The sequence below is a fragment of the Molossus molossus genome, unplaced genomic scaffold (assembly GCF_014108415.1).
Source record: "Molossus molossus isolate mMolMol1 unplaced genomic scaffold, mMolMol1.p scaffold_m16_p_2, whole genome shotgun sequence".
Lineage (NCBI taxonomy): Eukaryota > Metazoa > Chordata > Mammalia > Chiroptera > Molossidae > Molossus > Molossus molossus.
In genome coordinates, this window is record NW_023425355.1 from 137,934,992 (window position 1) to 137,949,719 (window position 14,728).

At 40.7% G+C, this 14,728-nt stretch overlaps 1 protein-coding gene across 2 annotated transcripts in view; it reads right to left on the reverse strand.

Moving 5' to 3' along the window:
• Positions 1-6,067: 6,067 nt before the first annotated feature.
• Positions 6,068-14,728, reverse strand: part of SYAP1 (synapse associated protein 1) — a 31,430-nt gene continuing 22,769 nt past the window's right edge. For both annotated transcript variants that reach the window (XM_036270232.1, XM_036270233.1), the window contains exons 6-9: positions 10,675-10,820; positions 9,172-9,230; positions 8,575-8,722; positions 6,068-6,742 (exon numbers count right to left, since the gene is read on the reverse strand). In XM_036270232.1, the coding sequence (XP_036126125.1) occupies positions 6,615-6,742; positions 8,575-8,722; positions 9,172-9,230; positions 10,675-10,820 (481 nt within the window). In that variant the 3' untranslated portion in view covers positions 6,068-6,614. The remainder of the gene's footprint in view (positions 6,743-8,574; positions 8,723-9,171; positions 9,231-10,674; positions 10,821-14,728) is intronic.

Below are 14,728 nucleotides of genomic sequence, written 5' to 3' on the forward strand. Positions count from 1 at the left end.
TTCTTTCTTTTAATTTTTCTTCTTTATTGATTTTTAGATTTTAGAGAGAGAGGAAGGGAGAGGGAAAGATAGAAACTTCGATGAGAGAGAACATCGATTGGCCGCCTGCTACATGCCCCTACTGGTGATTGGGCCCACAACCTGGGCATGTGCCCTGACCAGGAATCAAACCTGCGACCTCTTGGTGCATGGGTCTTCACTCAACCACTGAGCCACGCCGGCCAGGCATATTAAAATATCTTAAACTCAGAGCTAAACTCCGGACCAGTTAGTCCCTCGGGGGTGGGGCTTGGGCTTCAGCAGTTTTAAAGCTCCCAGGTGGGGTTCTTAAGTGCAGGATCACTGCCCTAGGCCATGAGATTCACTGGCTTAGCCTGTTTAGAAAAGCATAGTAATGTGGACAGTAACATGTCCATCCCGTGTTCGTTATGAAATTATTTTTGTTTTGTTCAGGTTTTGAGTTGTCCATTTTCATGCCATAATTTCACAAGCATTCTGTTAATTGCTTAACAAAGAACACTTTACACTAATTTAGGGGCATACTATTTATACCCTGCAGTAATCTCCATGAAAGAGTTGAAATTGCCGCCCTGGCCGGTTTGGCTCAGCGGTTAGAGCGTCGGCCTGCAGTCCAGAGAGACCCGGGTTCGGTTCCTGCTAAGGGCGCGTACCTCGGTTGCAGTTTGTGCCCGGCCTTGGTTGGGTCATGTGGGTGGCAACCACTCAATGTGTCCCTTTCACATCGATGTTTCTCTCTCTCTCCCTCCCACTCTATCTGAACAAAAAATGGAAAAATGTCCTCGGGTGAGGACTAAAAAAAAAAAAAAGTTGAAATTGTCTAGTGATATGGTCATTTTGTTCGATGCTGATTAGTGTCTAAGTGCAGTAATGGCAGAGAATATTGGGCACTTAGTGGCTATGACTATAATATGGATACTTTAGCAAGCAGTAACCAAAATTCTCCACTATGACGAATTGAACTATTATCTCTACTTACTAGTTCACAGGCTTAATTTTTTCCCCAACTTTATTGAGAACAGGCTTAATTCTTTCTTTTTTTTTTTTATCCTCACCCGCGGATATTTTTCCATTTTTTGTACAGATAGAGTGGGAGGGAGAGAGAGGAAGGGAGAGAGAGTGAGAAACATCGACGTGAAGGGACACATCGAGTGGCTGCCACCCGCACGACCAACCAGGGCCAGGGACAAACTGCAACCGAAGTACGTGCCCTTAGTGGGAACCGAACCCGGGTCTCTCCGGACCACAGGCCGACGCTCTAACCGCTGAGCCAAATTGGCCAGGGCTGAACAGGCTTAATTCTTATAGGATCTGGTTAACCTTATAGGATCTTGTTGAGTTTTAGCTCTAGTCAGCAGAAAGAATAGTCAGTGTTCATCATGGTTATCAGAAAAGAATGAGATAGATCAATATATGGGGTGGCCAAAAGTAGGTTTACAGTTGTGAATACATGAAAGTTTATTCTTGTATTATTATTAATTATTGTATTATTTGTATTACAACTATAAACCTACTTTTGCCCACCCCTGTACATCATCACTGCTGGAGGGAACAATCCTACGATAAGTCTGAGTAAAAGACCTACTTTCTGACTGTGGGTTAGAATGACCTATTATTATGGACAACCCAATGCATTTGAGTAGAAGTCTACAATGAAGGTAATGTGTTCTTAAGATTTAACACTATCTCGAGGCAGTTTTAATTCTAACAATAGGAGCTTAGATACCAGATAACTTTGAAATACTTGCAGGCCTTCTTTACCAGAATAGAATTTTTAGTCATTCAGGAGAAACCATAACATATCTTACTACTAAAAGTGAAGTTTGTTTATTCAGAATAAATATAACATAGTTTTCCATATTGGAAATAAATCAAGATGCACTGAATAAATGTTGTAAAAAATCATAGTTTAACAACTAAAATCATAAATGCCTTTATCTAAACAAATCCCTTAGTGTGAAGACCAGATAATTTGATGATTTGCAAGAAATATAGAACTGCATGTGATTAAAGGTTGATGAATATATATTTGTCATCATTTTGGGGTACCGTAACATGCATTTTATAATTTTTCTTATCAATATAGGCTATAGAAGTAATCCTTCATTAAAATGGCCTGTTTTCTCCTGAATAAAACTGATTATATAAACTATATCAAAATTTCTACCACTTACATTTTTTAAAGACAAAAATAAAATTTGCTAAAATTAAATTCACCCAATTTTTATAGTTGAAAAATGTTTACTTAAAAATGGAGAAAAAAAATCTATTACCAGAAAGAGTAACCATATCAAATTATTTAAATTACAGAACATTCAGAGTCCTGGTTTTTACAGCAAAGTAGTCAGAAGGCAAATAAAATATTGCAAGTTGAATGTAATCATGCTTTCGTTATTTTTCTAAAAAATATGTTTTTATTGATTTTAGAGAGGGAGAGGGACAGAAACATCCATCAGCTGCAATCGGCTGCCTCCTGCATGCCCACAACCCAGGCATGCGCCCTGACCCGGAATCAAACTGGCGACCTTTCAGTGAACAGGACAACTCTCCACCAAAATGAACCACACCGGCCAGGGCCGGTAATCATATTTTCTTTTGGTAAATCTTTAATATCTAAAGATCCTATTTCTAACACTATTTTGATTATGAAAAACCACCTTGGTTATAGAACATCTGAAAGCTCTGTGAATACAAGTATAACCGCTGCTTCATCTCCTTTAGTTTATTTATTTTTAATATTTTTTCTTTATTGATTTGAGAGAGGAAGGGAGAGGGAGATAGAAATATCAATGAGAGAGAACATCGACTGGCCGCCTCCTGCATGCCCCCCCACTGGGGATCAGGCCCACAACCAGGGCATGTGCCCTGATTGGGAATCGAACCGGTGACTTCTTGGTGCATGGATCGATGCTCAACCACTGAGGCACACCAGCCTGGGCTCTCCTTTAGTTTAACATTTCAGATTACAAATTGAGATTTCCCACTTTTTATAAGATTTCCCACTTTTGAGTATAAGGAGATTCTGACATTGTAACCATGTTCTCAGCAGAGCACAACCCCCTGCTAAGGCTGGCCATGTCAGCCGAGGATTTGACATGCTTGCCACAAACTGCGGTAACCGTAAATAAATGAATATTGTTATTTCTTGTAGAATATTGCTTCGTGTACCTAAAGCAGGCTTTAATGACTGTTTGATGCTCTACTACCTTTCAACTATTTGTTGATTTCATGTGCATAAATATGCCACACAGGCCACCCATCCTTTACAGCCTTCAGGGCACGTTAGCCCTCAGATGTCACTCGAGCAGCTCAGAGGTCTCAAAAGTATAAAATGTTTCTGAGAGCCTGCCTCGTCTCTCTGCTTCATAGTGTCATCATTTTCCTTTGAAATGTGTGACATTATAAACATCTGATTTCACAGGATTATTTGTATTCCCCCAGGGAACTTGGTTCCTCTTAATTTGGCAATGTGGAAAGGGAAGTGCGTAGTGGGTACCGACTGGAACAGCAGAGGAGGCACTTGTAACGAGCAAGACTCTGTTAACCAAGGATGCCCGTGGTTGGGTAAAAAGCAAAAAGCACCAGGATCTGCGGCTGCATCAGTACCTTTGTCCAGCACATCTTGCCCCCTAAAGTTCATTTGAACCTGCGGGGGTCTTGGTAACATGGAGTCTGGGCCAGTAGGTGTGGGGCGCGGCCCAAGACAAACTCCAAGGACAGGCCGCTCATATTGGTTTCTGAGCCAGCAGTGAGGAGGGTAACACCCTTAGGTGATGAAGCATATTCGTATTTGAACATTCTTTGAAGCTTACGTGTGTTTATGCTCAGTGTACCTTGTTGGCTAAGCTCCAGGCCTGTAATACTTAGAAGTTTTCCACCAAACATGGCTACAAATTATTTTGCCCTTTATTTTATTTTATTTTTTATCCTCACCCGAGGACATTTTTCCATTTTTTGTTCAGCTAGAGTGGGAGGGAGAGGAAGTGAGAGAGAGAAACATCGACGTGAAAGGGACACATTGAGTGGCTGCCACCCACACGACCAACCAGGGCCAGGGACAAACTGCAACCGAGGTACATGCCTTTAGTGGGAACTGAACCTGGGTCTCTCTGGACCACAGGCTGACGCTCTAACTGCCGAGCCAAACCGGCCAGGGCTATTTTGCCCTTTAAAGGAATAACATTTTGGTTGCCTGTATAATTTATAAAAGCAGAACATTTTACCCCTTGATGAATCTATAAAAATATAGCATAACTATTCTATTTTTATGCTGTGTATAAAGTCTTATTTTATCTTTTTTTTTGGGTATGTGCCCCTAGCGGGAACCGAACCTGGGACTCTGGTCCGCAGGCCGATGCTCCAACCGCTAAGCCAAACTGGCCAGGGCTATCCTTTTATTTTTCATAGGGCAATGCACAATTAGGTTGTTTTTATTTTTTTTATCACCCAAGGACATTTTTCCATTTTTTGTTCATATAGTGGGAGGGAAAGAGGGAGAGATACATTGATGTGAAAGGGACACACCGAGTGGCCCCACCCGCACGACCAACCAGGGCTGGGGACAAACTGCAACCCAGATATGTGCCCTTAACGGGAACTGAACCCGGGTCTCTCTAGACTGCAGGCCGGCACTCTAACCGCTGAGCCAAACCGGCCAGGGCACAATTAGGTTGTTTTTAAATGCAGTATCATGTAAAACCAATACTAACAATAACACTTCTATTGCCATTTTAGGTTCATCAGAAAGAATTTTAGTGCCTATACTAAGAGTTAAGCACTGTCATATCCTGATCCGCTTACATCTAGGATTTTTAGCAACTTAAAAACATTTAACATGTTTCTTTCCCTCCAGCAAATTCCGTTTAAACAAATAAACAAACCTTTCCCTTTAATAGGATTATTTCAGAAGTTGCCAGTCATCATCTGCGAACCCAAATTCAGTAATCAGCAATTGTGGCACCACAGTGGAAATCTCTTGATAACGGGGTGGGTGGTTTCATGAGTATGTGAGTTTATTGCTACAATCCAAGCCATCCCAGCTGAGGACAGTCTGGCTCATTCACACGTGTGTATCCCAAACCATAAACCTAAGAGTAATGAATGCTTGGACCCACATTCAGTTCTCTTGTTGACTATACTTTTCTCAGAGGACTGCAGATTAATTTTCATGGGGTCAAGAATTAAAATATGTACATTTTTCTTATAATAATTCTATCCCCTTTTATGAAATAAAGGCTCCTTGAAAAATGTGAAAGGTTCAGGAAGCAAATGCCTTGGAAGTTAAGCCACCCTGTTATTTCGGAATAGCAGAAGGCAAGTAGGACTGATCAATGTTCCGTAAAGTTGTTCTCAGAGGAATACAATTTTTAAGGACAGTTTAATTAAGACAAAGCTATTTATATGTGGTGACAATTTAAATAAGAACACGGGACTTTAAGGTGAACAAGCTTTTGATGGTCATTAATATAAAAAGGAGGAGAAGCCTGCCTTTTACAAAAGCCAAGCGAAATTTAGGAAAACAGCATTACTAAATGTAGTATAGTTAAGAACAAATGTGAAAGAAAAGGCCCCAGAGAAAATATTTTTGCATGGTACTTCTCAATGTCAAATTGAGTGATTTTTTTTTAATTGATTTGAGAGAGAGAGGAAGAGAGAGAGAGAGAGAGCTAGAAACATCGATGAGAGAGAACATCGATTGGCCGCCTCCTGCCTGTCCACCACCGGGGATTGGGCCCACAACCTGGGCATGTGCCCTCATTGGGAATCAAACTGGTGACCTCTTGGTGCATGGGGTCAACGCTCAACCACTGAGCCACACCAGCTGAGTGTGTGATTTTTTTTTTTTAATATTTTTTAAAAATTGATTTTTAGAGAGGGAGGACGGGAGAGGGAGAGAAACATAAATATGAACATCGATCAGCTGCCTCCTGCACGCCTCCTACTGGAGATTGAGCCTGCAACCCAGGCATGTGACCTGATGGGCAATTGAATGGGAAACATTTTTGTACACGGGATGACACCCAACCAACTGAACCACACAGGCCAGAGCAAATTGTGTGATGTTTATACCATTAAAATCAACACGATTATTTTATCTTTTGGCTTCCAGATGGAATTATAGAAAATACCAAGAAAACAGTTCCAAAAGTGCTTCCTCTTAAGTTCTTTGGTACAGTTTGGTCATTTTGATAGTTATCAATCCATTAAATACTTTTAATATACATGTATCAACGAAAGTGCAACAAGAAATACAAATACTTAGAAAACCACAATTGAAGAATATATTTTTGACCTCACGGAAAACAGAACTCTAAAATTTTACTTGTGTTTCTGTGGCTAAGATATCCATACTGACTATAAAGAACATTTCTAACTAGATTTATATTAAAGAAATATTACATAAAACATCCCTTTTTGATTATTAGAATAACTGTTCTATATATTTTTAAAGAGGCAAGTTTCAAAATGAAAAAGGAATAATTTTGAGTTTCATAAAGTTATACTCTTTTGTGTCTTTTGATTTAGCAAGTGTTATCATCTAGAATTTAATGTCAGTTACAGAATGTTAAGGACTTTTCTTTTATTTCAGTAAATAGTTAATTTTCCTCCTGCAGTAATTTCTCTATTTCCTTATCCCAGTTTTCATCTCGTTTCTCTGATTCTGCCACCACTTCATATTCTTGAAGTTCCTGCTGTAGTTCTTTTTCCCAATCTGTAGAATCCTCTAAAAGAAACAGATGAAAAAGAAAAGATTCTTTCTGAATTCATCATGCTGGCTTTAACAGTTCAGTCAACTATAACTACCTATGTAAGTCCTTGCCATGGTCATTTTGAACGTGTCAGGCTTCCTCACTATGTGTGCTAAGAAAAACTGAACAAATTTTAACAGTAACCAAGAGAAGTATGATTAGAAAGATAAATTTGTTAAATGTAGAACCAAAGGTATCAGATGTCAGTAAATTTGGGGTGGTATTTCGCTTTACCTAGGCCTCTGCTTTTCCTTCAACTTAACTGGATAATTGTTAATTAATATTTGGTTGCAAATTAATTTTTACCACCAACATTATAATAATGATAGCAAAAACATCAAACATTTCTTGAGCATTTACTAAGCCAGGCACTGTACTAACCACTCTCTACACATCACTTTTTTCATCCTTAGAAAAATCCATGGACTAGATCCCACTATTATACACATTTTACAGATGGGGAAATCGAGGCTGAGAGAGGTTAAGGGATTTGCCCAAGAGCACAAAGCTTGACAGTAAGATATACAGAAGGAATCAGATCTGCAGATTCCAGTCTGTGCTTAACCACTTTAGCAGTAGTCTCCCTAGACTGATAAGAGACACCAGGACTGGAAGTCGGGCGGTCTCTTGCTGAAATCTGGCCCCTCACATGAGCTCCATCTGAGCTCTTGCACTGGTCTTCCGTGTTGAGATTTAGAGCTGCAACATTCCACTTGGACACTCAATATACCTGTGTGTGTGTACATATACGCGTATGTATGTAAAGGATAAGGCAACTGCTATGTAGTGTTATAAAATGGTAAGAAAACAAAAAAATTGGCTATTTAAAAACTAAAGCCTATAGAGAAAACAATAACCAAATGTTTCCATTTTTTTGCAGCAGTGACCTCAAGGGAAAAGACAGTGTGCTGCATAACAACTGATTAATTTCAGAAATATTTATTAATTGCTTCTGGGTGCCAGGCTCCATGTTAGGTACTATGGGGGACAACCAAACAAGGTGTAACTACCCTTGAGGAACTTACAATTTAGCTGGTGGGGGTGGAGGTAGTGGTGCTCCAAGACAACAACTACAGAAAAGAATATTAAGTGGCCCAAATTATAACTAGGGCACGGCTTTAGAGAAAGAACAGCTCTTTGGAGCAGCTAGCAGCTAGCCTCTGGGAGGCTGGCCAGTTTTCTGACTAGTGTTCTCTGCACAACCTATGGCAACAGCTGACACCCTAAATTGTAACCCTCAGAAGGCTTTAGGAAACACTCTTCATTTGATGATGAGCCCAGGCCTTTGCTTTTCATCCAATAGAAAGCTAGTAATTTATCCTGATGTGTCAAAGAAAGCAACCCCCTCCTCTCCTTGCACTTTTTTTCCTAAATTACTTTAGTTTTTTAGAGGCAGTCTGCTTCTTTCCAGAAGCAATGCTCTTGTGGCACACAGCAGCTGGGAAAAGAAACTTCTAAATACAAGCATAAACCCAAGGAGGATACCAGCTTTTAAAGCAGAGCTCCAGAGGGCAACGTCTCCCTGTGAAAGGTGTGCTTGCTTTCTCCCATTCCTGGCCACCTGTCCTTGGGCTGAGAGGCCTGGGACACATCACTGGGTCTCACTTTCTCCTCTCTATGCTTCTGTGCATGTTTAGGGCAGAGGGGCGTGAGGTCTGGTCATGTGTGCTAGAATCCTTCTTCTGGTGGACAGAGAAGCAATTCTGATACAAAAATTACAGCATATTTTTGTATATCTGCTTCATAATAACAACCTTCTACAATCAACTTCAGAATTGGGGAATAGAACAGTTGTTCTGTTTTGTACCTTCTGGTACGGTTGTCTCCTCTTGCTTTTTATCAAGCACCAGTTGCTCCATTTCCTTCCTCAGATCCTCTTGATCAAAGTTACAGGCATCAAAGGCGTCACTGACAAACTCAGAAACGCCTGGGCTGGTAGAGATCTCCTCTTCATCCTGAAATGCAACAAATAAGCTCTGGAAATGGTCTTCTAAGCAATGTTTATAGGCTAGACCTTTTGTTTATGATCATCTCACAATTTAATGCAGCATCATTTTTGTTTCCTTCCTCTGCTAGTCCAATAATCACTGCTCTCCAACCTTCTAACCTGTAGTTTCTTGGTAACTAAATGAGTTACAACCTCAATCTATTGTGTTAATTCACAATTTGGATCGCTTCAATCATTCTGTCCAATCCCCGATGCGCATGTCTAGAATGATTTATGCCAGGGAATTGCCTCAAGTCTGAGCTGTAGGTCCTTAACTATTCAAGTACTGGATCCCTCTTCTTCAGAACAGATAAGACCTGTATTTATAAGTCATTCGAAATGGTATCTCTGATAGTTAACACAGATTGACTTAATTTCCAGACATCAACTACTAGGTACAATGTAAAACTGTATTACCTCTTGAGTTTTAAGCTGAGATTTGATTACAACAGGTGGCGTTTTGGGCCGTACTGCCTCTAAGAAGTGAGAATAAAAGAGACAACAATTGCTTGATTCAATTCTGAATACATATAATAATAACAACTAAAAAATCCACAGGTATGATGATACTAAATAATTTACAGAAATGAACTTTTAATGTTATGCTTTCAGTTTTTAAGTTATTACAAGAAATAGCCAAGTGAAACCATCTCAACCTCTTTTTTTTGGAGATATTTTTAATATGTCATCATATCCGATGCTTGTTATATGAGATTGCCAGCGGGGAATAATTTTTGACTTCAGTGTTAGCAAAATCCATTGAAGAGTAGTTCTGTTCTTTCTTTTAGGATAATGAGAAGTAAGTTATTACCAAGTTTTCTTTTTGTCACAAATGCTAGAAAGTACAAAGTAAAGTGTAATGTTCAATCACAGCTTCTCCTTCTCATGGCTGCATTTGCTATCTTATAGACCCTACTAGATATGCAGTCTTTTTTTTTTTTTTTTTGGTACATGCCCCTAGCGGGAACCAAACCTGGGACTCTCTGGTCCACAGGTGGATGCTCCAACGGCTGAACCAAACTGGCCAGGGCTAGATATGCAGTCTTTAATGAACCCTGCCTTAAGCCCATTTTGTCACACAGGCAGTATTTGGTAAAATGGCATTTCCCAATAAAATTAATAAAAGGAAATACTAAAAGAATGATAGACACCTGGGAGTCATATAAACATCTATATGTAAAATGCCAAATTTCACTGCACAGAGCAACTTCATTACATTAGTGGTCTGTGCAACCCAAGATTTAGGACACAATGTAAAATTCCATGAATGGAAAAATCTCCAGTTGTACCTATACAGAGTACCTACATAGAGCAGGTATTCATTAAATATTAAAAATATAAAATATATTTCTTATTTTAATTATTCTTACAGATATTAAATCTCTGCTGATATTATAAAACACTTTCCCCAAGAACCAGAGATAAACTGTCACAATAAGAGTCAAATGTGCAATTTAATGGTGCCTGGCTTCGAGTAGTCATCTGTAACTTGGAGCAGAACGGAGCTTAGTTCTGCTCTACAGACCACAGCACTGGGGAGCTATTGGGTTGAATGGAATACTGAGAAACAAAGGAAAGGGGTGCACTGAATCGGTGGAGGACAGAAGGTACAAAAAAAATCACATGGTAAAGAGCAGACAAAGAGATGGGAAGATGACTGGTGATCAATGGAGAAATAAAAAGGAAGAAAATAAAAAAACTGAAGAAAAAGAAAAGTAAAGTAAAGCTTGGCGAAGACTTGTGAGTGAGGTCAGAGAGAGGGCAACAAGAGAAGAATGAATACTTCCTCTAGAAAGAAGAGTTTTCTATTATATGATGACATTTTTGGTATATACAAGATGACAAGCTCATGAGGGTCTCTAAGTTAAGAATATTTTAAAAAACTAACTCTCTTTTTCACATAGAGTTCTCTGAATATACCTGTCAGTGGCAACGCATCCTCTCTGCCATGGTTCTTGTCTTTTCCAGCGGCCTGCTGCTGGGCGGCCAGGGCCGTGAGCTGGGCTGACTGCTTAATCAGGGACACACGGTAAAAGTAGTTCCTCCAAAACACTTCTTCCTTCACGCTTTTAAAGACAAACAACAACACATTGGAGCATGCATGCACACAGATGCATGCAGGGGTTATTTGGTGCATGGAGATTGGAATAGATGATTCTTAGGGGCATGTGCAAATCTGACGGAGGCTCCAAGAAGGTTCACATTTGCTTTCTAAATGAAAGCTGAGTAACAGGATAAAAAAAACTTACAGAGCACCAATGAAGCCTCAGCATTTCCAGAGATTTTAATGATGCCAACACTGCCCTCGGCAAAGAAAGAACAGGTGCTGCTGTGAAAGCAGTATGATCACCTGGGAGACTAGAAACAGAGCCAGGACTCCACCAATTATTAGCTGTTTACCAAAGAATTAAGTGCTTCCAAGCAGTGAGAAGAAAGGGTCGTGTTTGGCAGCTTGCAAATACTAGCAATCTGTAAGAGTCAGCAATGAGGTGGGAGATGCAACACATGAGTTTGAACTGGATCCTTTTGCTAAAAAGGATACTACTGGGACAAACAGTAAAACCAGAATAGGGGCTGAGAATTAGAGGATAAAAACGTGGAAGTGACAGTTTCCTGATTTGGATGGTTACATTGTGGTTATGCAGGAAAATCCTTGTTGTAGAAAATACACACTAAAGCAATCAGGGATGATGGAGAATAAGGTCCCAAATGACAGAAAAAAATTCTTTAGACTATATTTCTCACCTTTCTGTAAGTTTGCTGATTGTTTCAAAGTAATAATAATAAACAGTGATGACTATGCTCATCTCAGAGCAATTAAATAAAAATATTGAGGGGTAGAAGACAAAAGGCTCAGCAAAAACACAGAATGTACCTCCCTCCCCATCCCCCAACCAAAGATAGCCAAGGAACAGCTTTGGTGACCTGTGGGGTATGTGTTGTGTTTTTCTGTTTGCCTGGAGGAGTCATTAGTTTTATGTTTTAAAAATACCTTGCTGGCCCAGCTGGTGTGGCTCAGTGGTTGAGCATCGACCCATGCACCAAGAGGTTGCCGGTTTGATTCCTGGTCAGGGCACATGCCCAGGTTGTGGGCCCTATCCCCAATGGGGGCATGCAGGAGGCGGCCAGTCGATGTTCTCTCTCATCAATGTTTCTATCTATCTCTCCCTCTCCCTTCCTCTCTCTCTAACATCAATAAAGAAAATAAAATTTTTAAAAAAAGTGAGATTAGCTTTCCCGTGAGGTAGTAAGCGGCCTGAATATTTTCAAGGTCACTTTTAATTCTGAGCTCTATGAAATGTCCAAAATAAACAGTGTACTATCTATCTACAGTGGATCACAGGCAATGTTTGCTCTCCTAATAAAAACAAACATTTGGATTGTTCTCTTTTCCTGGAGTCCTCTCCCTCTTAATGTAAGAGAAAGTGGTCATAGGCACACTGCAGAAATATTTGGTTACCCTCTGGAGAGAGTCACAATGCAGATGATATCGTAAAGGTTCTAAGAAGCCTTACAATGAAAATCCATCCAATGTAGCAACTCTCAAACATTCACCTGACCACTTATGCTCCAAGGACTACTTTAATACATTAGTCTACTGTGAACAGCCTTTAGGAAACAATGGGCATATGTCCGAGGCTGTGCCACAGGAAAGGACTGTGATTTCCCTACTGTCATCAAAGTAAAGGCCTCAGAGGGTAGCTTTGACGCACAAACAGGGCCCTGTCTCTTGCCAGCACTGCCATCATAGGGAAGTGTTAACATACTAAAAGGCATTTTGAAATACAGACAAAATGTTTGTTTTCTTTTCTGAATTGTTCCTGTTTAGTGATGGCTTCTGTTCAGAAAAAGTGTCTCAAATAATCAAAGTTGCATTTCTGCATGTCAGAAGGAAAAGTCCAGAAGTCCTTATTTATATGCAATTACTCATTTTTGTTTTGTTTTTATTTTTTCTTTTCTTTATTGACTTTAGAGAGAGAGGAAAGGAGAGGGAGAGATAGAAACATTGATGAGAGAGAACATAGATTGCCTGCCTCCTGCATGCTCCCCACTGGGGACCTGGCCCACAAACTGGGTATGTGCCCTGACTGGGAATTGAGTTGGCAACCTCTTGGTGCATGGGTTGACGCTCAACCACTGAGCCACACTGGCTGGGCTCATTTCTGTGTTTTTTTTTTTTTTTTTTTTTATCCTCACCCGAGGATATTTTTCCATTTTTTGTACAGATAGAGTGGGAGGGAGAGAGAGGAAGGGAGAGAGAGAGAGAAACATCGACGTGAAGGGACACATCGAGTGGCTGCCACCCGCACAACCAACCAGGGCCGGGGACAAACTGCAACCGAAGTACGTGCCCTTAGTGGGAACCGAACCCGGGTCTCTCCGGACCGCAGGCCGACGCTCTAACTGCTGAGCCAAACTGGCCAGGGCTCATTTCTGTTTTTTTGTTGTTGATTTTTTAGAGAGAGAGGAAGGGAGGGAGAGATAGAAACATCAATGTGAAAGAGATATACTGATCAGCTGCCTCCTGCATGCCCCCAAATCCGGGCACGTGCCCTGACCAGGAATCAAACCATGACCTCTCAGTCCATGGCACGATGCTCAATCCACTGAGCCACACCAGCCGGGCATTGTTTTGTTTTGTTATGAAAATTTCAACCAAAGTGGAGAGACTAGAACAAAGAACCTCCATGTACCCATGATTTAACTTTAAGAATTACCACCATTTTACAAGTCATGTTTCATCTATGCCTCTTCCTCTGCACACACTTTTCTTTGTGGGGAGGTTGGAAAATTTTAAGGCAATGACAGATACCATATCCCTTCATCCATAAATATGTCAGTAAACATTTCTAACAGATAAAGACTTATAAAACCAACCCAAATTTCTAAAGCATCTCTAACAGAATTAGCAGTAGGAAATTGGAATCATATTACTCAATGGGAAGTTTACTTAGCCAGTGACACATCTGAAATACTATTTGGAAAATACCAATTCTCCAAGCTTTAAAAAAAATCTAAAATTGTCGTGGCTGGTGTGGCTCAATTAGTTGGGTGTTGTCCCGTGCACCAGGTTTGCTGGTTTGATTCCCGGTCAAGGGCACATGCCTGGGTTGAAGGCTCGATCCCCAGTTGGGGGGTGTGCAGGAGGCAGCTGATTAATATTTCGTTTTCACATTGATGTCTCTTTCTCTCTCTCTCTACCTTCCCCTCTCTGAAAATAAACTATTCTTTTTTTTAATCCTCACCTGAGGACATTTTTGTATTTATCTTCAGACAGAGCAGGAGGGAAAGAGGGGGTAAGAGAGAGAGAGAGAGACACATCGACTGGTTGCCACCTACATGGCCCCAACTAGGGGCCGGGAACAAACGGCAACTGACGTACGTGCCCTTAGTGGGAACCGAACCCGGGACTCTCTGGTCCACGGGCCAACGCTCTAACCACTGAGCAAAACTGGCCAGGGTGAAAATAAACCAGTCTTAAAAAAAAAATCTAAAATGACTGTCAGCACTGAGAGGGAGTCCAGTATCGTAAAAAACCGAAACTATGGACAATGATGTGCCTGCCATGAGCACCCCTGGCCACATGTCCCAGCACCTCAGGGCCTCTGGCCAGCCCCCAGAGAGCTGGCAGAGAGCACACGCATGGCCCAGGGTGATTCCAACGGTCTTCAAGCTGATGGAGCCTTCAGGTGCAAAGCCCACCTGGACCCCAGAGCTTTGCTGTTATTCTCTCAGAAAGAGGCAGCTATTCAAAACAGGAACAACTTCAAACTCTAAGATAAAAGAGCTTCAGATACATACATATGAACTGTTCAAAAGCCAACTCCCAGGGTTTTGTGAGCATAATTAATCACCAATATATTAATAATTACAGAGAGAAGAGTTTTACTAAAACTAAAAAAATAAAGGATTCTATATAACTATTGTTCTAACACAGGAGGAGCAGTGGAGAGGTCTCAAGGAGTGGTGAGAT